Source organism: Nymphaea colorata, chromosome 3 (assembly GCF_008831285.2).
Source record: "Nymphaea colorata isolate Beijing-Zhang1983 chromosome 3, ASM883128v2, whole genome shotgun sequence".
Lineage (NCBI taxonomy): Eukaryota > Viridiplantae > Streptophyta > Magnoliopsida > Nymphaeales > Nymphaeaceae > Nymphaea > Nymphaea colorata.
Window position 1 is genome coordinate 8,423,707 of NC_045140.1, and position 24,682 is coordinate 8,448,388.

At 39.9% G+C, this 24,682-nt stretch overlaps 3 protein-coding genes across 6 annotated transcripts; 2 read left to right on the plus strand and 1 right to left on the minus strand.

Annotated features, from left to right (window-relative positions):
* Nucleotides 1-437: 437 nt before the first annotated feature.
* LOC116249629 (oleoyl-acyl carrier protein thioesterase 2, chloroplastic-like) lies at nucleotides 438-5,318 on the plus strand. The gene is made up of 7 exons (XM_031622795.2): nucleotides 438-832; nucleotides 1,609-1,742; nucleotides 1,824-1,937; nucleotides 3,388-3,483; nucleotides 4,354-4,441; nucleotides 4,534-4,602; nucleotides 4,724-5,318. Exons 1-7 carry the CDS (start codon nucleotides 506-508, stop codon nucleotides 5,021-5,023), a joined length of 1,128 nt encoding a protein of 375 aa, XP_031478655.1. The 5' UTR covers nucleotides 438-505; the 3' UTR covers nucleotides 5,024-5,318.
* A 2,384-nt stretch (nucleotides 5,319-7,702) lies between these two features.
* LOC116250639 (violaxanthin de-epoxidase, chloroplastic) lies at nucleotides 7,703-12,407 on the plus strand. 4 transcript variants are annotated; one of them, XM_031624426.2, is made up of 6 exons: nucleotides 7,703-7,841; nucleotides 9,474-9,780; nucleotides 9,894-10,066; nucleotides 10,642-10,738; nucleotides 10,968-11,359; nucleotides 11,461-12,407. In XM_031624426.2, the coding sequence occupies exons 2-6, from the start codon at nucleotides 9,502-9,504 to the stop codon at nucleotides 11,960-11,962; spliced, it is 1,443 nt and encodes a 480-aa protein (XP_031480286.1). In that variant the 5' UTR covers nucleotides 7,703-7,841; nucleotides 9,474-9,501; the 3' UTR covers nucleotides 11,963-12,407. The 4 variants fall into 4 exon arrangements, with proteins under 4 accessions (XP_031480286.1, XP_049932854.1, XP_031480287.1 ...); XM_050076897.1 differs by lacking the exon at nucleotides 7,703-7,841 and adding an exon at nucleotides 7,855-7,900; XM_031624427.2 differs by lacking the exon at nucleotides 7,703-7,841 and adding an exon at nucleotides 7,859-7,882.
* Nucleotides 12,408-12,525: 118 nt separating this feature from the next.
* LOC116250640 (RPM1-interacting protein 4-like) lies at nucleotides 12,526-15,874 on the minus strand. The gene is made up of 4 exons (XM_031624429.2): nucleotides 15,615-15,874; nucleotides 13,140-13,631; nucleotides 12,827-13,030; nucleotides 12,526-12,745 (listed from the first exon to the last, which is right to left on the minus strand). Exons 1-4 carry the CDS (start codon nucleotides 15,618-15,620, stop codon nucleotides 12,722-12,724), a joined length of 726 nt encoding a protein of 241 aa, XP_031480289.1. The 5' UTR covers nucleotides 15,621-15,874; the 3' UTR covers nucleotides 12,526-12,721.
* Nucleotides 15,875-24,682: the final 8,808 nt, after the last annotated feature.

A 24,682-nucleotide genomic window follows, 5' to 3' on the forward strand; every position in this document is an offset into this window, starting at 1 on the left:
GAATCAGTTTTATGTCAATCAACCTCATAAAGGGATTTGGTTTCAAATTTTGGGTGGTCACTATCACGTTTTAATTAATGAGGTTTGTGGTCTCTCCTAAAAATAGTGGAAAAACCACTCATCCTTTAAGAAAAAAAACATTTCTAAAAATGTAAATTTCACTTGTTAAAACAAAAAAAATCACTAGTTTTATTGTTAAAGAAATCAGATTGATTTTGGATTTGAATTCCGGTTGAATTTCATGACTAAGGTTACGCTCAAGAGATCCGGATCTTACGAGTTAAGGTTAGGCCAGGGGCCAAGAGTTGGAGTTCAGATCTGGTGCTTCGGTTCTGGATGCGGCATCATCCGATCGGTTTGAACCTGAACCGCACGGTAGATCAAAACCCGAAGCATCCGCCGTTTCTTTGGATCCGGAAAACGATTATCCCGGAGCGTATAAACAGTGTTACGAGACAAAGATCCAGGGTGGCTCCCTCTCTCTCCCTCTCTTTCTACAGAGGAAATGCTGCACGGCTGCAAGGTGTCCGGTTTTTCTCGGGGGACACTTCTCCAACCGTCCTTCAATCGCCGGAATGTCGGTTCCCAGCCCCTAAGCCGGCGTGATATTCGGTTAGCACCGGCGTCTTCGTCGGCTTCCGTCGCCCATGGACTCCCAGATCTGGCCGTCTCTGAACCGTCCAGCGACACCAGGGAGAGTCTCGCCGATCGGCTACGCCTCGGGAACTTGGAGGAAGACGGTTTCTCGTACAAGGAAAGGTTCATCGTGCGGTGCTACGAGGTCGGCGTCAACAGGACGGCCACGATCGAGACGGTCGCGAATCTTTTGCAGGTACTGCTGTAATGAGTTTCTTCTTCATTGGCTTATGTTACGGTCAGATTTAGTAAATCCGGTATTCTATTTTTCTCTTTTTGGGCCCCTGCTCTTTAGGTCGTCGATTTGTGAGTGCTTGCTCGTTGAATCTCATGTTCAGCAGAATCTAAGTGTTCAATGAGCTTTATTTTGGGAAAGATGTGCACGAAATGACTTTTTCTCTTTGCTGCATGAGCTCGGTTTGGGCTGGTTGTCTATGTGAATAAGCAGATATTCCATGCATTATGCATGAAGTAGCAAGTTGGTATAAATGCCTTTTAGAAATAAAAACAGACAACTGGGGTATACGCAAAGAAATTTACTCTACATGCAATGGATCTTATAGTTACATAAAGCACAGGAACGATCTTGATGCATGGCGGAGTAAGACACCTAGACTTGACGACTTAGTGGCTTAATGAGAGCCCCATGTGGTCCTCCATCCTTGGATTGGCTGTAGAGAGGGAAAATTTGTGCTTGGTAAACTCCTTTTGGTTTAATCTTTTTCATTTGTGTCGATAGCAGTTCCTTCTCTTTCCTCATGAATTTGAGTTCCAAATTGGACAGAGATATTTAATCTGCTTGGAGTCGATCTTTAGTAGCCCAAACTAATGATTCATGAGTTATTTATTCGACGTGCGTGTGAGCTTCAGGTCAAGGCTGATTTTGATAGCCGGTTTGAAAAGTTGGTTAACCAAGTACATAAACAGGGCCATCAATAATGTTGCTTATCGTTCCATTGTTCTCTTATGTAGGAAGTTGCATGCAGCCATGCACAGAGCGTTGGTTTTTCAACTGATGGATTTGCTACCACCAATACAATGAGAAAGCGAAACCTTATATGGGTTGCAGCTAGAATGCATATTGAAGTGTACAAGTATCCAGCTTGGTATGCTTGCAAGTTCTTGTGTTGTTGCTAATTTTGATGCTCTTTTGTTAGCTGGATTCAGTTGAACTAAGACCATTTCAGGGCCGATGTGGTGGAAATTGAGACATGGTGCCAAGGAGAAGGAAAAATTGGTACAAGACGTGACTGGATCTTAAAGGACTTCGCAACAGATACAGTTATTGGAAGAGCTACCAGGTAGATTAACACACTGGTTTACTGAAGCTGTGTATGTCCCACACTAGTTTTGGCTAATGTTTATGTGTTAACATAATTTCTCACTTCTCAGTATTTAGATACTGATTTGCTGTAATTCTATAACTTCAAATGCTTTAGCTATAACATTCAAATGTCAATTGTCAATTCGTCATGCATCTCTATCATGCCAATTTTTGTGTGATTAGAATAACATGCAGTCCTCCATCGTCGCTTCTGGTACACAGAAGCAAAGACAATCCTTCATATTTCATACCTTATGGTATATGACCTATAGTCCTATACTCCTATAACCTATCAGATCTCAAACGAGCATGATCCATCTTCTTCTCACTTTGTTTGTCAAAGTTTTAATCTGGTGAGAAGAGTTTGTGATATTGGTTGAAACCATGGTCACAAAAAGCTTTCTCAAGTTTTAAACAGCGAGGTTTTTCTGGGGCATAATATGGCGAGCTTGAAAAAAAAGGAAAAATATGGTAATTTTTTAAAAAAAAAAAAAAAACTAAAAATGAAGGGAAAATAAAATAAGTAAGAAAGTAATAGCACAAACATCAAAAAATAAGTTGATTTGCAACAAATAAAAGTTAGAAAATGAAAAAAAAAAATGTTTGGCATTAGAAAAAACATGAATAAACTAAAAAAGGAAAAAATGCAAAAAATTCATTTTTTTTCATTTTAACCTTGTTTTAAGAAAAGACGGGGTTTTTTTTTAAGTTTTAAATGGAAAATTTATTTATCATGCCTTTTTCACATTTTTTTGGAAAAAAATGTTTTTTTTGTGATTACGGTTGAAATACAATGGTAAGAGTTTGAGGCTAAGTCGCATGGGTACTTCAATAAGGTCTACATACCTATGTCACCGTACTTGTACCTCAAATGAGTACTTGGACACACTTGGGTACTTTTTAGCTCGAAGCTGATCCAAACTATTTAATTTTACTTAATTTAATTTGTTCCAACTCAGTTTTTATTTTGTTTTTCAGAGTTATTGTTCATTAACATATAATGTTTCTATTTATATCACTTATGTATTTAGATGTTGATTTCATTTTGATTTTTTTGTGCTCTTTTGCATATATACATATATGTATCCTGTTGTATGATCGTATCTCCATACCCACATTTTTTGAAGTTACCGTATCCATACTTGTATCTCCATACCCCTGCCCAAGTCGTACCATGTGACTTAGATTTGAGGAGTAGTAGAATAGCATTTGGAAATTTTGCTTTTTTGTACAGACATATGTTTGCCATATTTGTATATGGGTGTACACAAATATACTTAACATTTATGAAATGACATGTAGCAAGCAAAGGAAAAAAGTGGGTAAAACAACATAAAAACTGTAGTGTGTGTTTTATTATGTTCTTTCAACAGCCTTTACGGGAGTTTTTTTTAATGCTGATTGCTTGGAGCTGTTTTGTGCCCCAGTAAATGGGTGATGATGAATGAAGTGACAAGACGTCTTGAGAGAGTTACAGATGATGTGCGGGATGAACTGTCACTTTACTGTCCACAAACTCTAAGGTACCTCAAATGGATCCTATTTTTCTTCCTGCATGGTTTAGCATTTACTGAAAGAAACAACTGTATGGTGTGCTTTTGTTATCAAGAATGAGAATTCAAGTAAGAAGGGCCAGGTTGGGCCCCCGGTACCTGGCCCGGGTGGAGTTCCAACTAGGAGGTGGTTTATGCAAAGACAGGACTAGGTCTCCTTCAGCTATGGTAATGATCTAGTTGACAATCCTATTAGATCTCTCTAGCTTTTGTGACTCCATAAATCCCTTTCTCTGTCTCTCATAGGATACTGTAATTCTTATGAAGATGGCTTCTTAACATGGGGGAGTGTATTTTAACTTTGACAGCTTTGCTAATCGCTTATGCCAACCTCATGCACCTAATCAGGTTAAAGTCAATTGTGCTCTCAAGTTGAATTTAGGGATTCAATGATGCCAACCCAGTGGTTATGGTTCCAGGGATGTCAATGCATAAAACAAAGTCTTGTTTCTGTGAAATTCTATCTATTAATTAATCCAGAAAAGAAAAACTTTTTACATCCACCTGACACCATATTAAGCGAAATTGGGAAAGCAAATCCGGGGCATGAAACATGAGTACTATTATGTGTTGTCTTGCTGTGTCAAACACTTAGCCCTTTCGAGGTGTCATGTGATGCTAAATGGTCGTTTATTGTAACTTGATTATGATGCACAACATGGTAAATTGGTAATGTTGATTGAGAATAAAAAATCATTCGTTACATCCACCTGGCACCAGATTAATGCTTGGCAAAGCAAATGGAAGGTATGAAACAGGAGTAATGTTAAGCATTGTCCTGCTGTGTCAAATACTTAGCCATCTGTAGGTGATGTACTCAACTAGTCTTTCTCTTTTCAGACTGGCATTTCCTGAAGAGGACAGCTTCTGTTTGAAAAAAATCCCGAAGCTTGATGATCCAGCTCAGCATTTGCTGTCGGGACTCATGGTGAGAACATTTCCTTTGTCTTAAAAATAATCAAGGACACAAGTTACCTGAGTTTTTCAGTTTTAAATTAGCTTTGTTCTTAATTCTTGCAGCCTAGGCGCTCAGACTTTGACATGAACCAGCATGTGAACAACGTGACCTATATTGGTTGGCTTCTTGAGGTGAAAACATCTCTCTTTGGTTGTTAATGCATGATTATTTTGAAATTCATTGCTTACTGTGTACTAGAATCTGAACTAAGCAAAGCTAGCAAAGTCACAGTTTTCTTCCTTTCAACAACAGAGTATGCCGCAAGAAGTATTAGACAGACATGAGCTTCAAACCATCACTTTAGATTACAGAAGGGAATGCCAACGAGATGACAAGGTTGATTCCTTGACTAGCTTGGAGTCAGACGACACAGAAGATATCTCAAGCGGTGGCCATGGCTCTGCAAATGGGTCTGCAACTGCAGCCAAGCAGAATGTGAACTCTTCAAGCAAAGAAGCCATCCAATTCTTGCATTTCTTGAGATTGTCTGATAATGGGCTCGAGATTAACAGAGGGAGAACCGTGTGGAGGAGAAAGGTGGCAAGCTATTAGCTCTTGAGGTTGTCTGGTACTAGTGCCTGTACGATTATGTAGAAAAGATAACTTATAATTCTTTCTACGGCGAGGATAGAACAGACGACAGTTCCCGACCGTTGGGTTTCAAAAATTTCCAACTAATCGGTTTTTTGGTTGTGTGTGTGTGTGAGGGAGAGAGAGAGCTATTTTTGGGCAATTGAACTAGTGTCATTTCTTAATTGGTTAAATTTGGAAATGCCACCTTGTTAATTGTTATTCGCAGAAGCGGATGACCTTAAACTCTCAATCATTTTGCTGCTTTATTATCTTATGTCTGACTCAAATGCGAGATAGAGTTGGCTCTGCAGTCTTACATAAACTCATTAGTGTTCTATCTGTTGTCATAAATATGGTTGGCTTTGTTTTTCCCTCGAAAATCTTGCAGTGACTCTGACAATGGTTCTACTTCAGTCGGAGGATGTTGATGGTACTCTTGAGTCTTTTCTTTGATTATGCCACTTTCAGGTTTGAGGTATGAGTTAACAAGGGTGTATGGCCCAGCATTTACATATAATATGTCACCGTTGGGCAGTTCCGAGTACAGTTTTAGGTCACCAGGTACCGTAGTTTGATTTTGTTTTCCACCACCATGGCCGTTTCTTTCTTAGTGGTGTAGCTGTGGGGACTCCTGCCCTTGATTTAGTTTATTTTCAAGGTTTGGAAGCAACGAATTTTAAGATCAGGCCTTCCCCTTTTTCAACTTAGATTGGACATTCGACGAATCAAGAAAGCTAGTCTTGTGTTTTGTCAAATCACCAAAATAAGCCAACGTTAAATATGTGGATTTAAAATCAGAGGCATTCAACTGTTTCCTTGTTGACATTACACGTATTGTATGTACAATTGTCTTGGAAAAGGATTTCGCCGGAGGTGATTCAAAAATTTTGGAAGAGAAATGTTTGAGGGTGTCGACGGATACCCTCTCTTGCGCTTGAACTTGATGCATATTTAGCATGTAACCTACATTGTAATTTTGACATTCAAACAGACCACGAGGGAGATATATATCCCTATGGCTTTGCGCAGTCTACTGGAGAATGTGATCTCAATTCTAAACGCCATTCTTTTCAACAGTCAAAAAAAGCCCAATTTGAGTCCTACAAGTTTTTACCTTTTTTTTTTCCCATTCATCATTTTATGATATTTTTGTCAACTAGAATAAATGATCTTTTTGAAGCCATGCATCGGATCCAAGGAGTTTGGAGTACCTGTTGGCACCAGCGAAGCTGGTTATGTGCACTGAAAAATTGTGCACAAAAAACTTTTTAAGCAGGTAAAAATGAACGGTGAAAAAGTTTTAAAAGTTTAAATGATCCATTATTTTATAAAAAAATTCAAAAATAACGTCCACACCCCTTTGGTGCACACTTGTTCCATTCATAAAGTATGCAGGGCAGCGAACGAGCCGCGAGGTCGTATGCTGCAGGATAACTGACAACTGCCATCGGCCAGAGCACGATTTCATTATTCAAGAAATGAAAAAGTAAAGTCATCCGTTGATAGGGAGTGATCAAAACTGTGTCCATATCTTGATTCTGGCTAAACAAATTAGGAGCAGAACTGTCATTGCAGTGTGGAAAGAAGAGGGTCAAAGATGCTTAGTTCTGCTACAGTGGAAGCAGACAGAGTCGAATTGGAGCTGCTCCGCTCGTGGCTTGAGAAGAACAAGGAATTCATGAAGATAGGCACCAATAACTCAGGGTGGCGAAAGTGATGGCAAAACATGACGAGTGTAGAAGGCCCATTTCGGCGAGAGGAAAATCTATGGCAGAACTCGGTAACAGAGTTCAGATTTATGAAGAGCTAACCCCAACTGAAAATTGGCAAATTTATGCCCCTTAATGACAGGCAGTACCTTCCAGCTTCCTCTCTATTGTATTTGTGGACAGTGGCAGAGCCATATATAGGTTGGTGTGGGCAACTGCCCACATCAGCTTCTCAATTTTCTTTCATTTTTACATTAAGATTGTTTAACATTTACTTGGTTATACATGTAAGTGCCCTTTCATGTATGAAAAACATGTGAAATCTGTGCTCCTTCAGAAAATTTTTCTAGCTCGGCCACTGTTTGTGGAGGTGTTTTGGATTCGTGTCAGCTTGTCCTCTCTCAGCAATTGATGTTCAGGATCCTGTTTATTCTGTGCATATCTCTATTTTTGGGTAATAAAGAATGGTAGCCTTTTCCCCACATTTCTTATGTTCCTTATGAGAAAAAAAAGTTATTTGTTCATGCATAACCAGTTTTCTTGTAGGTCAAATTCTTCTGCAGAACGATGGAACAGAAAATAGGAGGGTGGCACAACTTCTCCATTATTTGAAAAACTTGTGCAGATCTTAAACCCAAACCAAAGGATAGAGCTGCCTGATTGAGTCTTTGACGGGTCAGACCTATGCCCGAATTGGTTGATAAGGACCTACATCTGGTCAGAAGTTTGCCAATACCGGATCCAAATCTGGACCCTAACTATGTTTGCGATGTACATCATGATCGGATCTGCCTCCAAGGCCTGTTGAGCAGTATTTTTTCTTATATATACTTTTTTTTTTTTTTACTGAAAACTTTGTGGATTCAGAGAGGAGCCGGTCTCGATTCGAAGTTCAAACCGTGAATTAGATTATATAAACCCGGTTCGAGATTCCGAGAAGCCTGGTGCCTATCAATGTCGATGAGGGAGAGAGGGGATTTTACGTCGATGGCGTTCCCTCCACACGATTTTCTTGCTCCTCTTCACTCCTCTTATCGTCTCTCAGCCTTACCCAACCCCTGCTTCTCTCTCCCTTTCTCTATCCTGAGGTTAGTTCAGTTCGTTTCGCCTTTCTTTCTTCAGCGTTGCTGTATGTTTCGTTTTCATCGTATGTTTTGACTTTCTCTGTTTTTTCTATGCTGCGAAAACGATGAGAACATTTTTTTCTCTCGATTTTCATGCGGTTTTTGGGTGTTCAGCTTGACCTTTCGTAACTTCTTTTTGGAGAAGGAAAGGTTTCAGTAGAGGGAGGAAGGGAGTCTTATCTGATAACGAATCAATTGAAGTTTTCATGAATTGTTACTGAGAACGGGGTCGAACTTTTATCGGTTCTTTACACCAGGCTGGGTCTCTTCAGGGGATAGGAATTCCTAGCATTTTAGTAACTGAGATTTCGGGCGTGTAGATTTCTTTTTCTTTTCATCTTCATTGGTTCAGTGTAAGTTCCGGTCGGTTTAGTTGGATTACAGAGGTGTTGATGATTAACATGCGTTGCTTACTGGAGTATTGTTAAATATGATCTCCTTGCATAAGTTGTTGTTACTTGTTAAAATTCGTTTTCATTTGCAATTTACTTCAAATGACGTAAAGGTTTTTCGTGCCAATGGACAGAGGAAGTTTTTGTGACAAGTTTAAGAATTTTTTGGAATGTCTCTGGGCTTCCATGGTATTGGAAATAAACTTTATGGCTCTTATGAAGGCGTTTCAACTTCCAACCATGGATTTCTTTCAACGTATTTAACATGCAATTTCTGCTGATGTTAAAGGTGCTTATAGTGTCAATTGATTAACATTCATGATAAGTCATAGGAGCCTGCACCGACACGCATACACACTCATATACACGTAAATGTTAAAATTACAGTTGTGAATCCATCTTTATTCTTTAAATTTCAGTGGATTCGTGGAAAAATTTTAGCCTAGTAACGCAACTTAGCTTCATATATTCCTATTCACAGTCATGCTAAAATAGTATTATCTTCGTAAATTTCCTATTTTGGTTCCAGGTTAGTATTGTCAACAGTAATTTGATGGTATTAGCTCTTTCTTGACGTGAGTTAAATGTGTGGAAATGTGTTTTCTTACCAGCAGGGCACATCCAATTCACCCAAGATTTGCCTTATATCTAGAAATTACAGTACTGCTCAACAATTTTCTTCATAATAATGAGTTTGCTGTGGGAGATGAGTCCATCCAAACAGTTTTGCTGGAGCTCTGATGTATATGGTTTGCTGACTGAATGTCCAATGTCTAGTAGAATGGAAATAAGTATCTTTCACTTTTGTATTTCTATTATATAAGTTGAGGTAGGTATTGTTTTTCCGAAGTAATTACCTATTTCATTCAAGGAAATATGTAGCACATGACAAACAGGAAATGCAGACAAAATTTAAGTGTAGTTTCTGCATCTTCAAACTTTATATGAGCCTAATGGCATTAACCTATTATAATGTGCTATTCTTTACTGGGCAGGCCATGGTTTGAAATTCTAGCAAACAGTAAACTGAAACAGATCTAAATAAGTTGCAACAATTACATAATTATAACCTAATTTTGGGTAATAGCTTATTGAGCAATGGTTATTTTGAAATTATTTGATGCTTTATGTTAGAGGAGAAAGCTGTTTGAATCTTGTTTGGGTTGTATTTTATGTCAGACTAACTTTCTTTGATCAAATACAGGTTGTAATCTGGAATTGAACTGCCATATATGGGAACATTTGCATATCCAACTTACCTTTCTCGTGAGGATGGTGTTCACATACTTTGTGAGTCGATCACTACAGGAGTCAGTAGAAGTTTTGGAAGGGCACATTTCCAACGGGACTTTATGAAGATGAACCTGCAGCCATCAAGTGGTTCCCCTAGGATCTGCGTGTGGTCTAACTCATATGGGGCTTATAGAAAAGCACTTCTTCAAAGTAGAGTAATGCGTATGCATGTAACTAGGAATTCCAAGGCAAGCACGTATGGTTCCGACTCTTTTGAGGTAAGTACAGGCTGCAACTATGGAAGTGATATGCTATATGTTTTGGCATTTTGGTGTTAATCATTTTGCTAGTAAAGAAGTTGGCTTTTTCTGATGCCTTTGATATTTCACAGGTACATGAGAAACACCAACCTTTGGTGAAATTTCTATTAGATCCATTTAAGGAATGGACTCATCTACCTCTCATGATGGCAGCTGGATTTTTGACATTTACTCTACTGTTTATTCCATCAGCTGATGCAGTTGATGCACTTAAGACATGTGCTTGCCTGTTGAAGGAGTGCAGGTATGCACTTCTTAATTGCTGGCTGTTTTAAATGTGCTTTTGTGTAACTAGTCAGGAAACAGTCTTCTCTCTCATTTTCCCCAACAAGGGGCTTAAGAAGAGTGGTACAGTTAGATAGGTTGTCCTATAATGTATCCTAGATGATAGAACTGTGTCCTATATTTGATAAAATGGGAACAGATTCATGCAATACTTTATACGTTGATTGGAATGTACCATCTTCTAGAAGAAGGATGTCCATGGATGGCTTAAACAACCAAAAGTTGATTCACCAGGCAGGATTCATGTTACAGATTTTTTCAGATCAGCTACTGTGAGAGTGAAGATCTCTATTTGGTTCAGCAATAAATTGTGAATCCTCCATGCCTTGTATTCAACATGTCTGCAGCCCTAGAATATAGGAGGCTTTTCTCAGTATAGAAAACAAATTAGTCATTTAGCATCACATTTAACTGAAATCCTAAATGAAATTAGGAGTATGCCTTGCCTAAAACCTAACTTAATGGAGATGTCGGTTCTTACTTCCTACTTGCATAGGATAATGGTTCAATGAGATTCGTGGTCTCTTGTTGCAGATTGGAATTGGCTTCCTGCATTGCAAATCCAGCTTGTGCAGCAAATATAGCTTGCCTTCAAACATGCAACAATCGACCTGATGAAACTGAGTGTCAGGTTGGTAATATGATCTATATGATGACTCGTGAGATAATTAATGTTCAAAAGGGTACTTTATTGTGTCTTAACCTGATGCCTGTTTCTGGAAGGCTGGGTCTTGGGTGTTGACTGAGGAACCTAGTTGTTATAGTTCGCCATATATTTGAACGCCATCCTGTGTCTACTAAGATTGAAATTTTAGTGTTCTGCAGTTAATAAGTTTCTTTTGTGTAGTTGATGCTTGCAGATTAAATGCGGAGATTTGTTTGAGAATACTGTTGTAGATCAATTCAATGAGTGTGCTGTCTCACGCAAGAAATGTGTGCCCCGGAAGATGGATGTTGGGGAATTCCCTGTCCCAGATCCCTCTGCACTTGTTAGGAGCTTCAATATTGCTGATTTCAGAGGGAAGTGGTACATAAGCAGTGGACTGAATCCTACCTTTGACACTTTTGATTGTCAACTTCATGAATTCCAGCCTGAATCGGAGAAACTAATTGGGGACTTGACATGGCGGATAAAAACCCCAGATGGTGGCTTCTTCACCCGATCAACTAAGCAAAGATTTGTGCAAGACCCGATGCAACCTGGGATCCTTTATAATCACAACAACGAGTTTCTTCATTATGAAGATGATTGGTAACTAACTGAATATTCAGTTGTATTGTATTAAAAGCCTTTCTTGTCCTCAGATTTTGACTCCACAGCAAACCTCAGGAAAATATCAACTGTTTTTGCAGGTACATTCTGTCATCCAAGGTAGAAGATAAGCCAGATGACTATATATTTGTGTACTATAGAGGTAGAAATGATGCATGGGATGGATATGGGGGCGCTGTTGTGTACACAAGAAGTAAGGTTTTACCAGACAAAATTATTCCTGAACTAGAAATGGCAGCCAGCAGAGTGGGCTTAGACTTCAAGAAGTTCATTAGGACAGACAACACATGTGGCCCTGAGCCACCTCTTGTGGAGAGGCTGGAGAAGAAGATAGAGGAGGGAGAGAAAACCATCGTACAGGAGGTTGAAGAGCTAGAAGGGGAGGTTGAGAAGGTGAGAAAGACTGAAATGAGCTTGTTCCAGCGGCTGGCAGAGGGTTTTAAGGTACTGAGAGAGGATGAAGAATTTTTCCTCAAGGAGCTCAGTGAGGAGGAGATGGACATTCTGGGAGGGCTGAAAATGGAAGCGACAGAGCTTGGGAAGCTGTTCAATGAAGCCTTGCCTTTGAGAAAGCTTAGATAGTTCAGATTTTGTCCTTTTCATCACCAGTTGACTGAGATTACCATATCCCATATTATCATTCATTAATATATTCTATGCAGATACCATTCATCCCAAAACATGATGTCATATCTGATATCATTAATTCAAGGATGAAAACGCAAGCCTCACATCCTTGACTGTCATTTCTATTCAGAGAACCAAGACGATTCCGTAAAATAATATGGTGGAAACAACCTGCAGGTCACTTTTCACAGTAGGAGCCCTCATGCTTGTCTTCATGGTTCGTTAATAAACAATTGGAATAGCTATCTATGAAGCACATAACATAAGGATTTAAGGCTGTAGCCTCAGCACATTGTTGTTTTCATAGCATGAAGGAGTGGATCCGGAATTGTGAACTGAGTTTTGTGGGTTGAGCTTGCATTTGTGTGATCCAATAAAGCACATGGGTTTTTTTTTTTCCTGAGCATCTTCTGCAAAGCTGACCATTAAGTTGTGCCCTCAATGACTAAGGATGCTCTAAAATTACGAACTCGAACTAGATTATTGCAAGCAACTATGGGTATCAACTCATAGGAAGATGGTACCAGAAATACAATCTTTTAAATGTAGCGACAGTAAGCAAAGTATACACCAATTATCCTAGGTACATTCTCTCTTTCAAACCAACACCAAGACTATTTCAGCACTTGCGCAAAGTAGAGCAAAAAAATGAATTTTTGTCTTCAATATAAATGGTCTTTGAAAGCTATATACAGTCTGCATCAGGCCTTCTTGTCACATGCCAAAGCAACGGTGGATCTGCAGATTAAGAAAAAGTTTAGTGGGAGAAAATGGCAGTAGAAAAGAATGAAGAGGGTTTTGTTTTTTCCTTTTGCTTACCCAAGATCTACGAACTTCCTGCCTCGGGGTCGCGGCATAATGATCTGGTGTCTTTACTGTAATTGCAGGAGCTCTCCGAGCTCCTGTTGTGCCGCCCAGCCTGTCCACCCTCACTTGGTCAAAGATGCCAGTATATCCCGCAGATGCAGAAGGATCTGCCTCGTTCCAAGCTCCGAATTTTGGGATAGCAGGACCTGTTCCCACCTGAGAACAGTTCAAATTCCACAACATCAAGGAGGCTTCATCTATGTGTTCTGTTATATCATCAATTTGTTTGCAACTGCAAGTGAGCAAGGCTGAGCAGAAATCTTACATTGTCGGCTCGAACAGCTGATCTGTTTTTCAAGCGCGGCCCTCCATCGGTGGAATTCTTTGTCTCAGAAGCACTATCCCTACGGTAAACTCTTTCTTCATGATATGGTTGAGGAGATGCATAGCCAGCAGTCCTATCACCTCCTCCATTTTCTCTCTTTCCTCGCTTCGCCAAATCAGAAGCCGTAGTTCCACCGCGATCGAGCTGCCCAGGAAAATCTGTTGGCTTTCTGAGTGCCTCTGCACTTCGCAAGGGATCATGCTTAGGAACAGGAGCTGCTGGAGGAGCTGCAACAAATGCACCAGGATTTTCGTGGTGATCATTTGGAGCAGCGCAGTCGGGAACCTGAGGTGCTTCCCCAAATGCACTGGGATTTTCACGTGGATCGTTTGGATTAACCAGCGGCCCACCTCTTCGTTTCCGTGCTTTTTCAAAACATACAGTGTAAGGTACTTGATCTCCACTTGACCAGTTGCCGAATTGTGGGACGTTCTGCCAGAGTCACAAAATCGAACCTATTGAATATAAGTAGATGGGATCGATCCTGCCATCTGTTCTTATTATGCTTAGAGAAGCAAAAGCAGAGCAAGCCATTCGGCAGAGTTGGCCCCAGGCACTCGCCAATGACATGAAAAGTTCTAAAGACACACATCTTCCAAAAACACAAGGATACGAATAGGACAGTTGGTATATACTTTCAAGGCCACGAATTAAACATACAAACATCTAGAGCAGCAGTAATCAGAATTCAGAAGCGGAGGAAAGACAGAAACAGGTGAAAGATGGAGCCATGAACTGCAAACGTGAAAATGTTCTATAATTAAGCTCCAAAAATTTGTATCCTGGCAATGCCCACAACTAGTATCAAGGCATTCTACATAACTAGTATCAAGGCATTCTATCTTTTACTTCGCAAAGAGGCAATAAAAAGTAAAAGCAGGATACTGGGATAGCTTCAAATAATTGAACAAAGCAAAAAAGTTCTCGGAACTAGATAAAACAAATAGATATTGAGCAAGATTACCACGACTAACATATTTTACTTTTTAAGATTTCCCCAAATATAGTTTCTTTCTTTCTGCCTGATCAAGCTAGTTAGGACCGAAACATGCCTAGCAATGCTAAATTGAAAGCCAAAAAGTTACATTGATCTACAGTCGTCAACAGTCAAGAGCATTATTAGGAGACTCTCATCAACCATTATGGTAGAGCCAAGGGGGTTGGCACGGTGGGGTCTGGGCATGTCATTCGACGAGCAGTCACGTTTGAAACACCCATAGATCCGCCAGAGCAGCCAAAGCCCTTGGTGTCTGTCTGGACCAAATTGAACCTATCTTTTGGTCAAGGTCAGGATTCAAAGCACACCAAAGTTGAAGAATGACGTTCAGTTTTGCATACGACCCAACAACCCGTGGTTAGATTGAAACCAAAGGTGTTGGATTTCGGATTCATGATTTATTTAGTTCACTGCTTGTTTTCAAACAGCGGATTTCACGTAGAGTGGATCTCAGATCAGCCTCGGATCTGAAATCAGAAGCTGTCAAACATAGTGCAAAAGCAGCCTTGTCATATTCGAACTTGTGATGTTCCATCAAAGTCACAAGCTACCCATGCCCCTGGTCTTCTGTGGGGAAGATTATCACCTTTTCTCCGTTTACAGGTTAACTGTTATAATCTTTCATCAAACATGCTATAAACTGCTGTGAACTACTAAATCAGCCTTCAAGATTCAAAGAACCAGCACATAACAAGAATTTGAATGTGAAACAGGGACATTTATTTGAAAATATATAATGTGGTTGTATCAGATAAAAATTCAACAGTCACCATCATATCAGGCTCTGGTGGTCACTTGTATCATTTGCAGGAGGAAGAATGGGAAAAGATCTTGCGGACCTAAGCTCAAAGAGGCGGTCAAAACATATGTTCAGTTGGTCATTACTGAAAGCCTAAGCTTGGTCGTATCAAATAGAATCCATTCATACCATCTTTGTTGTCACAAGAATAAAGAAGAAAAGGATGCGCCTCCACAATATGCACCACCTTTACCAGTATCCGGAAGAGGAACAGTTATTTCTTGAGATTCTCAAATATTTGGAGATGAAAACTTGAGCTACGGTAAATAGCACACGAAATGTCGGAAACCAACGTCTCTCCCTCTCTAGTTCTAACAACAGAAAAAGAAAGGAAAGAAAGAAACCTTCCAGTCTTTATATTTTCAAGAACAGAACAACAGAACGGGCATCCTCTCCAGCAGTCGGAATTAGACCACTCAAATAAAAAAAGAAACTAACAATTATTTTTCTGAATTCGAAACATCAATTTCTCTTAAGAAATAGTCTCAATTAAACATAAAGGAAACAGACAATTCAGAGAACACCAAACAAACCAGTTCAAAAGACGGAAAGAGAAATGCAGAATTGCAGTCCTAAATCCAAAGCTGACCACCTTTAGAAAGCCTTAGCAGAAACTTACCGCCATTACAGGAGCACCAACAAGCAGAAACCAGTTCTTTCTTCACGCCTTCGATCGGACGAACCAAAGAATGAGAAAGACGAAGAAAAGAAGAACGGCTCTTCTGCTTCTTCACTGCTCAAATCAAGCAGAGAAGAAAATGCAGAGAGAGGGAGAGGGAGAGGGAGAGGGAGAGGGAGCGAACTCAAATCACGAATGAGAGACGAGTTGAAAGACTTGAATGTCTACGCTCTTATGGAAGAAGAGGGTCTCTATAAAATCCAATTTCCAGCATGAACCGTGGCTGCCGGTTAGCTTTGACCCCGCCAACGCTGCTTCCTCTCCTGCCAATAAGTATTCCCCTTCAAACTTCTACACGTCACAAATAATTACACCTAAAGTCTTTTTCTATTCCGGGTCGGACCCAACTCATATTGGCTGTGAATTTGAGTCGGCTTGGCCATTTCCTGCCTCTAGCCGTTGTTTGGCTAAAATTTGGATCTGGTACAACTTGGTTCAGATAAGAATGAGTTGGATTTTATTTACTTTGGGCGCTGGATCGGATTCAGAAAGGAGGACTTGGAATCTACAGCTTTTCTGGATTAATCCTGTATACTTAGCTCTTCTAAATCCGATTCATTTTACTTGCCCACTACCAACTTCCATGCCCACAATCCAAGCCAGAAAGAACCGGATCTGGATCTGGATCTAAATGGGCACCGGACCCTTCGCTGTTGGCGTGAGAAGCAGTCTCGGTGCTTGTTGACCGATACGAGCTGATAAAAACGAGCAAAATATCGCCGTTAACATAAAAGTCTTTCTGACCGTGCCAAGTCAAAGTCTTCGGGGTGGTAAGGCGCCAGCTGTGCAAGCTTGTGCATACCATCAATCCAACCCTTTTCCTTGAAATTAAAGCTTCAAAATCGTTGTGCCCACGGCGGCCCGCCAAGATCGGACCATTTATTGTTAAGGACCCACACGGCTGGCTCGGGCTGTCCAAGGCCTGACTCGGTCTAGCACAGACTGGGCTCCAGATTCTCGCAAAATTCGATATGTTCATGGACTTTGACTTGATAAGAATGCCCGCTAAGAACTCATGATTTTAAATGGTTCACACTCTTCAAATTTTGAAAAAAAAAATTATGGGTGCCCTTTGGGCATTGTAATTGCATCGCTACTATAGCTAATATGGATGCAGCTCAAGACCCTAAAACCAAGCAAATGGAATTAAGGGTGTTCGAGCTCGCTTTCGGGTGGTGGATTGTATTCCTTTTATTCTTTCTAGATTTGCTGAAGTTGAAAGTATGGGCCACAGTACGAGGTCTCTAACTCCAACTTTGTCCAAGTTTTCGGAACCCAACTCAAGGTTGGGCTTGGCTGCTATGTGCAAGAAGGTACTCTCTGTCCAATCTGAAGTCCAATGGCGGAGCCACATGATGGCTGCTGTAGGTAGTTGTCTGCACCAACCTCACAAAATTAGTTTAATGTATATGTTAATGTCTTGATATATTTGGTTGTTATACATATAAATGCTCTGAAAAAATTAATGACATTGAATGAGTACCCCCACAAAAATAAAAAAATTCGGCTCCGCTGGTGGTTTGAACCCAGCTCATTTGCATCCTTTCTTGGCCTGACTGGTTAAAACCTAGGCTTTAATACTATAACTTAGACCCAATTGGTCCCTATAAAGAGTAAGGTGTCCCGTCTGCTCTTTTCAAGTTTCAACTAAGTTTGGGCATCGTTTCGTCCCGACATCCAAAAACCGGACATGGGCTCGACTCGACTTGGAAAACCCGAGCCCGAACCCAGCTCGGCCCGATTAAATTTAAAAAATATATTTTAAATACAAAAGAATATATAAATATAATTAATTGTAATAAAATAATATATATATGTATATTAATAAAAAGTAAAAAAACCAATTATCAGTCCTTTTTCTTAAGCCTTAGTCGAGGGGAGTACCTCACAGTGGTCCGGCCGGATGCCCAATCATTTTAACCTTTCTTAAAAAGATAAAAGCCCACGAAAAGAAAAAAAAAAATCTGTCTTTTCAGAAATCAAGTTGCGTGCACAACAGGATGAGAGTATTTTTAAAATTCTTTATAAAGTAATGGACATCATAGACTTTTTCAACTTTTTCACAACCTTTTTTTTATCTTTTTTATTTTATTTTAATGAAGATACTATGGTTACGGTACACTCATATGCACATTTTTCGGTGCACATAACCAACTTCCGTCATTTGGGAGTTGAAACGACAAGGAACAAAGCAAGGAACATGTTAAAATTTCATACTCACCCAGCTTAGTCCCAATTCTTTTTTGGTCCTAATCTTAGATTTTGTTCTAAGCTTAGTCCGGACGACTACACTTGGGCCAAGCTTAAATTGCACCCTTCGATTGATCAATTTATAATAAGAACATTGTTCTCTTGGAATACATGTTCCAAACACACCGTATTCTTGTTCGTAAAAAAGAACACAATGCAAACGCGGCAATAAATTTTACTGTGAAACAGAAAAACATTCAAACAAACTTGTTGAGATTGAATGAGCAGAACATTATATTTCAAATGAATACCAACAAATAACAATTTAACAACACAAATATATCCATGCACCTCTCTCTCTCTCTCTGTGTATGTGTGTTTAGGAGGATATGTTATTTTAAGGCAATCAAATCAATAGGAAATACAATCAATATGTTACTAAGCACCATTTCAAATTGGTAAATTGATCATAAGGTAAGTACGAGCAATTTTAAGTTAAAAACGTCGATCTGAAAGGACACTCTTTAGATTTAGACATCGTTTCTTCTCCAACGCTTCTTTCTTTACAAGAGAAAATGAAGCCTCAAAAGTGTAGCCTCATTTTCTAGCATCATAAACTGCAGCCTTTATTGACCTCAATACAATAAATAATGTCTGACTTATCATTTATAGAGCTGTCTATTATCAACGTCAAGGAGAAGACCACTAACTTTCTCCGATCTTTCCTTTCTAATGAGTGTGACAAGCCAGTATTTTATCTACCACTAAAAGAGAGTCGAAACCCCTCAACCAACCTCTTGTCTTCTTAAGGTATACGGTCTGTTGGTGCCGTAAGGTGCCGCTCTTACCATGTTTCAACTTATACGTCACTGGCTCACCTTTTATATCTCAGAAAGCTGGCGTTTCAAGGATTCAAAACTAGAACTGACTGCCTACCAATCCTTGTCCCGACCACGGCACCAAATCCATCGGGGACTTCCGATCTTTCGTTTACATTCTTTTGCTGAACAAGCACATAGAGGAACTGGTCAAGCTCCATGAACAACGATCGACTATTGATTAAATCAAACCCTCTGGCCAAGCTTCGTGTACGATGACAGCATATTGACTAAATCGAACCAGTATATAACAAAAGGAAAGCAGAAGTTTGTCGTGGTCAATCAGAAAGCAGTTGTACGTGTGTGTTAAAGAGTAGTAGAGAAAAAGAGGAAAAATTAAACGTAACACGAGTGAAGAGAAAAATGCTTAACCCTAAACCGGTAAACCGGTTTCGCGAACCGGTGTGTCTAATGAATTGATATTACATAACGAGCCGACTCGAGTTTAAATGAGTCGAGCTTTGAAAACTCAAACTCGACTCGTTTATTGTTTCGAGTTTAATTTTCAGCTCGAACTCGACTCGTTTACAAATGAGTCGAGCTCGAGCCGAGTTTTTTCGAGCGAGTTCGAGTCGAGCCCGAGTTGGCTCGACTCGTTGTGCAGCCCTACTCTCTCCCCCTTTTGTCTGTTTTTTTTTCTTTTTCTCTCTCCCTTTCTCTCTCTCTCTCTCTCTCTCTTCCTCTCTATTGCTGTCTCTCTCTCTCCCCCTTTTGTCTGTTTTTTTTTTCTTTTTCTCTCTCCCTTTCTCTCTCTCTCTCTCTCTCTCTCTTCCTCTCTATTGCTGTCTCTCTCTCTCCCTTGTGTGTCTCCCTCGTTGTCACAAAAAACGTGTACAAATATTATATGGTGAGGAAGAAAACATGTGTAATACGACAAAGTTATATATCTCGAGAATAAAACGAAAAAAAGATGGCAAATTTTTAAAAAATAAATAAATAATCCTGATAATTATATAAAAAAAGTAAATGAAAAATTAAAAAAACATTGAAAAATGACTAGATAAGCAAAAAAATCATATAGCAAATTGGTGCATGTCAGTACATATAAAATGCATATTAGTTTCAAGCTCAACAAGTATACGGAGTACTACTGCTAACAAACAGTGGCAGTACGTAGGCTGTGATAATTTTAGTGAAATGACGGCTTCTTCATCTCTTCAAAATTTACTATGACTTAGAAAAGTAATGGCCATATGTGTGCCCTTAACGCCTCCCCTTATGCCATAAACAAATTGCAAGCAGTTCCCTCGAGCTAAGACTTGAACCCACTCGTGCAAAATATATTTAGTAGGAAGAGGGATTTTCACTAATCAATGATCAAATGCAACAAGAAAAGGGGGAAACTAATAAATGAATGCTGGAAAAAACTTCTGCCCGCCGGCGATTCCTGTCAGCCTCCCGTCGACTGCCCTCACCATCACCGCTCGTCCGTCCGGTGACTTTCCTCTTCACTATCTTTGAATGAGCAGATGCTTTCCAAAGAAAAACGTTCAGCTGAAGGAGGAGAGGCTAGGCCTGGGCATCGGGCCGGCCCGGTCGGGTAAGGGCTGGCCCGATCCGGCCCGTCGGGCCGCTCAGCCCGACCCGGACCCCGCCCGGCCTAGCCCGGCCCGCCCTCCTGACCCCCTTTCCCCGCCCTCCCGTCACCCTCCGATGGAGGAGGAGGAGGGGGAGGGAGACAGAGGAGGGAGGGGGAGGGAGACAGAGACGGAGGAGGAAGGGGAGTGGCAAGCGAGACAGAGGAGGAGGGAGACAGAGACGGAGGAGGAAGGGGAGTGGCAAGCGAGACAGAGGAGGAGGGAGACAGAGACGAAGGAGGAAGGGGAGTGGCAAGCGAGACAGAGGAGGAGGGAGAGGGGGAGCAGAGAGGGGGAGCGGGAGCAGAGAGGGAGAGGGGGAGCGGGAGCAGAGAGGGAGAGGGAGAGGGGGAGCGGGAGCAAAGAGGGAGAGGGAGAGGGAGAGGGGGAGCGGGAGCAGAGAGGGAGAGGGGAAGCGGAGAAGGAGAGGGAGAGGGGGAGCGGAGAGGGAGACGGAAAGGGAGAGGGAGAGCGGGAGCGGAGAGGGAGAGCGGAGGGCGGGAGTCGGGCCTGGCCGGGCCAGGTTTTTCTCAGCCCTGACCGATGCCCAGGCTTAGGAGAGGCAATGAGGAAAGGAATCAAGAGAAGGAGGAAAGGAATTGATTTTAATCCTAAGCCCTTTTCCTATGTAAAAATACGTTTTTGCCATTAAAAGGGGCAATCAGATTTAAAACAAACCAAATCTTTTATAAATATTACATGCTATGCCATTTTTTTAAACTCGTTGCACGTCTTAAAAAACCGTGTAAGACGCGTATAATACACGTTTTTTATTTTTTATCATTTTTTTGAAAAAAAACGCGTCTTATTTCCGTTTTATTCGACGGAGATGTTTTCGGCGTTTAATACGCGTTTAAAAAAAACGCCGTTTTTTGTGACAATGTCTCTCCCTCAGTCAGAACCTCTGTCGTTCTCTCACCTGCTCCCTTATTCTCATCCAAACTTCCTTGCACGAACTCTCTCGTACGCATCTCTCTCAGTCTTGGCTCTCCTTCTCAATTGAATGCTTTGTTCTCTCATCATACCTATCTCTCTTGCTCATTCTCACTCTCTTTAGGGTCGTTTTCGATTTGGCAATTGGAAGAGTACATCTTTCCCTCATGCGAGCAAATAGGGGGTGTTGGTGGATGTTGGAGAAAGTTTTAGACTATTTTTGGAGGGGCGTTGACTCATGTTATATTTTATTGGATTTTGCAATGGTTGAGGGAATGTTGGGTCACATGTGAAATTACGATTTGAAAGGATGAACGTGTAAATTATTAGGTTTAGACATACACTAGGCTGCGATAAAAATGCTTGTTTCATGTGGATTCAATTAATTTTACAATCTTCCTAGTGAGCTAGTGTCATTGTCATCAAATTGACAAATGAAGAAGCATGACTGTTAGGATGTAAGCCTAGGCGTCAGGCCAGGTACCCTGTACCCAGCCTAGTACTGGACCGGGTCCGGGTACAGGAACAACCTTGTCAGGCTTTTGGCCGTTACGCCCAGCCCGACCTGACATCATAATGGGCCGGGCTCGAGTTACTTGACTTGGCCCGTCAGGGCCCCCTTAGGTCGAAATGTTAAAACTTAAAAAGTTAAAGCAGATAACACGACAGCTGTTGTAAGGGTTTTTGTTTTTTATTTGAAAGAGAAAGAGAGTTGTGCCTGTGTGAGTCAAGCCACAGCCGCCATCGCCACACCGTCGGTCTACCACCGCCACCATCACCCCACTGTCGGTCCACCACCACCACCATTGGTGCCCGTTAGGTCGAAATGTTAAAAAGTTAAAACAGATAAAACGAGTAAGGCTGTGCCGCTGTAAGGGTTTTCGTTTTTCATTGGAAAGAGAAAGAGAGTTGTGCCTATGCGAGTTGAGCCACTGGCATCGTCGCCGCACTGTTTCCTTCAGTTGAGTATTGTCACGAGCTGGTATTTGATAGCTGCCTTTCTCAGCACCATTATCTCTTTTATCAACTGTAACAACTATATTTGGTTGGATGATGCCATGGCCATGCAATGAATCTGATCCAGTTAATTTCTGCTCGCCAGCCTTGACTTTATCTTCCATAGAAATTATCTATTATATTATGTTGGTAGATAAATATCTAAGTTGATTAGTTATAATAGTGGGATCCGTTTGGCAGATTTGAATCATTTCTGTTAATTTATGCATTTGAACCCTTTCCATTCTTGCGGTACATAAAGACTGCATCTGTGATATTTTTCTCTAATTACTTAAGTTGCAGTGGCTTCTCTTTGAAGTATATGAGTTATCCAAGCTAAGACCTAGAAATTGTCGACCTGTTGAATGGGTTACACTCTCCTCCTACGAATTTTCAAAGGTTTCGTTGATCCTGAATTAGTGTCATCAATATTTCTCTATGTTGGAACTGATTGGTTAATTTGGATGTTATTGAGAGAAAATCATATATGAAACACGAAAGAAACTAAGAAGACAGTGTCATCTTAGCATGTTTGGTCCTTTAACTTTAATTTTTGCTTGATCACCAGTTGATCGAATCATTAGCTTCATGATGTGCAAGGTTGCCAGAATGAAATGACTAGTGCAGGCCTTCTCTATAGTTATATTGCTTGTCTAAATTCAAACATTAAGTACACTATATCTTCAAATTGTTTGGTTCCCGAATATGCTCTTAGTCATGAACTGCAAGCAGTTTGTCTCAAGGCTGTTTTCATGAAGCACATTATGATTATAGAAACTTGTTCCATTGTCCAGTTTGTTTTTTTGTATTGTTTTTTTGGCCTAACATCGGATTATACGAGTTTGGAATATGGTTGTGTATATTCTGGCGTACTTGTGGTTTTTATGCTGGTGTTTGTAACCTTCAATATTGTTTGGTTTCTTTGAATTTGTTGAAGGAATTCCTGAAGATTTTCAAATCAAAGTAGGCACTGGTTCTCAATCTGTTGTGAATGCATTGTTTCTTATCTTGTTTATTGACAGCATTAGACAACCTTGGATTGACTCATTTAATCTGTTTTGATGTTGCTACATTGTTTACTAATAACTTGATATAAACCTTGACACATATATATATACACACACACATGTCAAGTAACATAAGCAAATATGTTTGTCAAACATATTGTAGCATTGCTAGAGTAAGTCGATAAACCTCATACTATAGTTTTTGCTATATTAGAATGAGGAAAAATCTTCATATACCAGATTCTGCTTTTACAGTATCTATATTGAAAGACCTGATATTCTTTTTCTTTCTTTTTTTGTGCCGAAAGGAGTGGGAATAACATATATTGTTAATGCTAATGTGAAAAAAATTTCACCTACTCAAGATACATCAAAAGAGCCTCTTCGAGCACTCATATTTGATAGGCATCTATCGCTGCTTCTAAAATATACTTCATTTCCTTCTTACCATATGTTTTTGTTACATAGAGTGAAAATTTACTGAATGATTTAATATACATGATCTCATATGAATCTTGTTAGTTTGTTCTTCAGCTCAAAAGTTGAATCATTTCATGTGTTTAGGCTGTTTGGATTTCATTTAAATAGTAAGTTATGTCTTCCAGCATTGGGAATTAAGAATATCGTTTGATGGTAGATATAGAGGAAAATCAATCTTTTTCATCCACTGAAAAGGAAGTTGAATCCAAGAGGAAAAAAAACTTCAATAGTATGAAATGAATTTACATTAGTACAATTTAAGGGAAAAAAGTATGCAAAATGCAACCATTGTCGTGAATTATTAGGTGGACATAATTCCAATGGTACGAGCCACTTAAAACGACATAGAGATACATGTGCCGAAAAACAAATTACTAATGGAAAACAATGAACTTTGTCATTTGAAGTTAGTGAATACGGTGCCACTTTTTTATGTCTACATAAATTTGATATGGAAACTATAAGAAAATGTATGGCTAAGTGTACAATAATGCATGCACTTCCTTTCAGTTTTGCAACATATGAATATCATAATGATCTTCTAAAGGCTTGCAATTCAAGGTTTGTTCCATTTTTTAGAAAAACACCTACAAAAGAGGTTCAATCAATATTCAAGGCTGGAAAAAAGAGATATCAAGGAGTTTTAAATAACGTTCAGTAGGTTTCATTGACATCTGATATGTGGTCTTCACAACAGACATTAAGATACTTATGCTTGACAACCCAATATATTGATACAAATTGGCAGTTGCACATTCATATACTTAATTTTATGCATGTGCTTTCACATCATAATGAAGTTATATATGTGACATTTTATCAGAGTGCATTACTACTAAGTAGGAAATTCAATTGAAGTTATTTTCTATTACTGCAGATAACTATTCAGCAAATGATAGTGAAATAAGTTTACAAAGAAAAACCATAGAAAGAAAAAACAATATTTC

Bases quoted from the DNA above. Each gene is read 5' to 3' on its own strand.
- LOC116250639 (XM_031624426.2), top strand. From the start codon at position 9,502: ATGGGAACATTTGCATATCCAACTTACCTTTCTCGTGAGGATGGTGTT. The intron at 10,067-10,641 runs GTATGCACTTCT...CTCTTGTTGCAG, and splicing joins TGCCTGTTGAAGGAGTGCAG to ATTGGAATTGGCTTCCTGCA. The intron at 10,739-10,967 runs GTTGGTAATATG...TGATGCTTGCAG, and splicing joins CTGATGAAACTGAGTGTCAG to ATTAAATGCGGAGATTTGTT.
- LOC116250640 (XM_031624429.2), bottom strand. The intron at 13,031-13,139 runs GTAAGATTTCTG...AACTGTTCTCAG, and splicing joins CAGCTGTTCGAGCCGACAAT to GTGGGAACAGGTCCTGCTAT. The intron at 12,746-12,826 runs GTAAGCAAAAGG...CTTAATCTGCAG, and splicing joins AGGAAGTTCGTAGATCTTGG to ATCCACCGTTGCTTTGGCAT.
- LOC116249629 (XM_031622795.2), top strand. From the start codon at position 506: ATGCTGCACGGCTGCAAGGTGTCCGGTTTTTCTCGGGGGACACTTCTC. The intron at 833-1,608 runs GTACTGCTGTAA...TCTCTTATGTAG, and splicing joins CGGTCGCGAATCTTTTGCAG to GAAGTTGCATGCAGCCATGC. The intron at 3,484-4,353 runs GTACCTCAAATG...TTCTCTTTTCAG, and splicing joins TACTGTCCACAAACTCTAAG to ACTGGCATTTCCTGAAGAGG.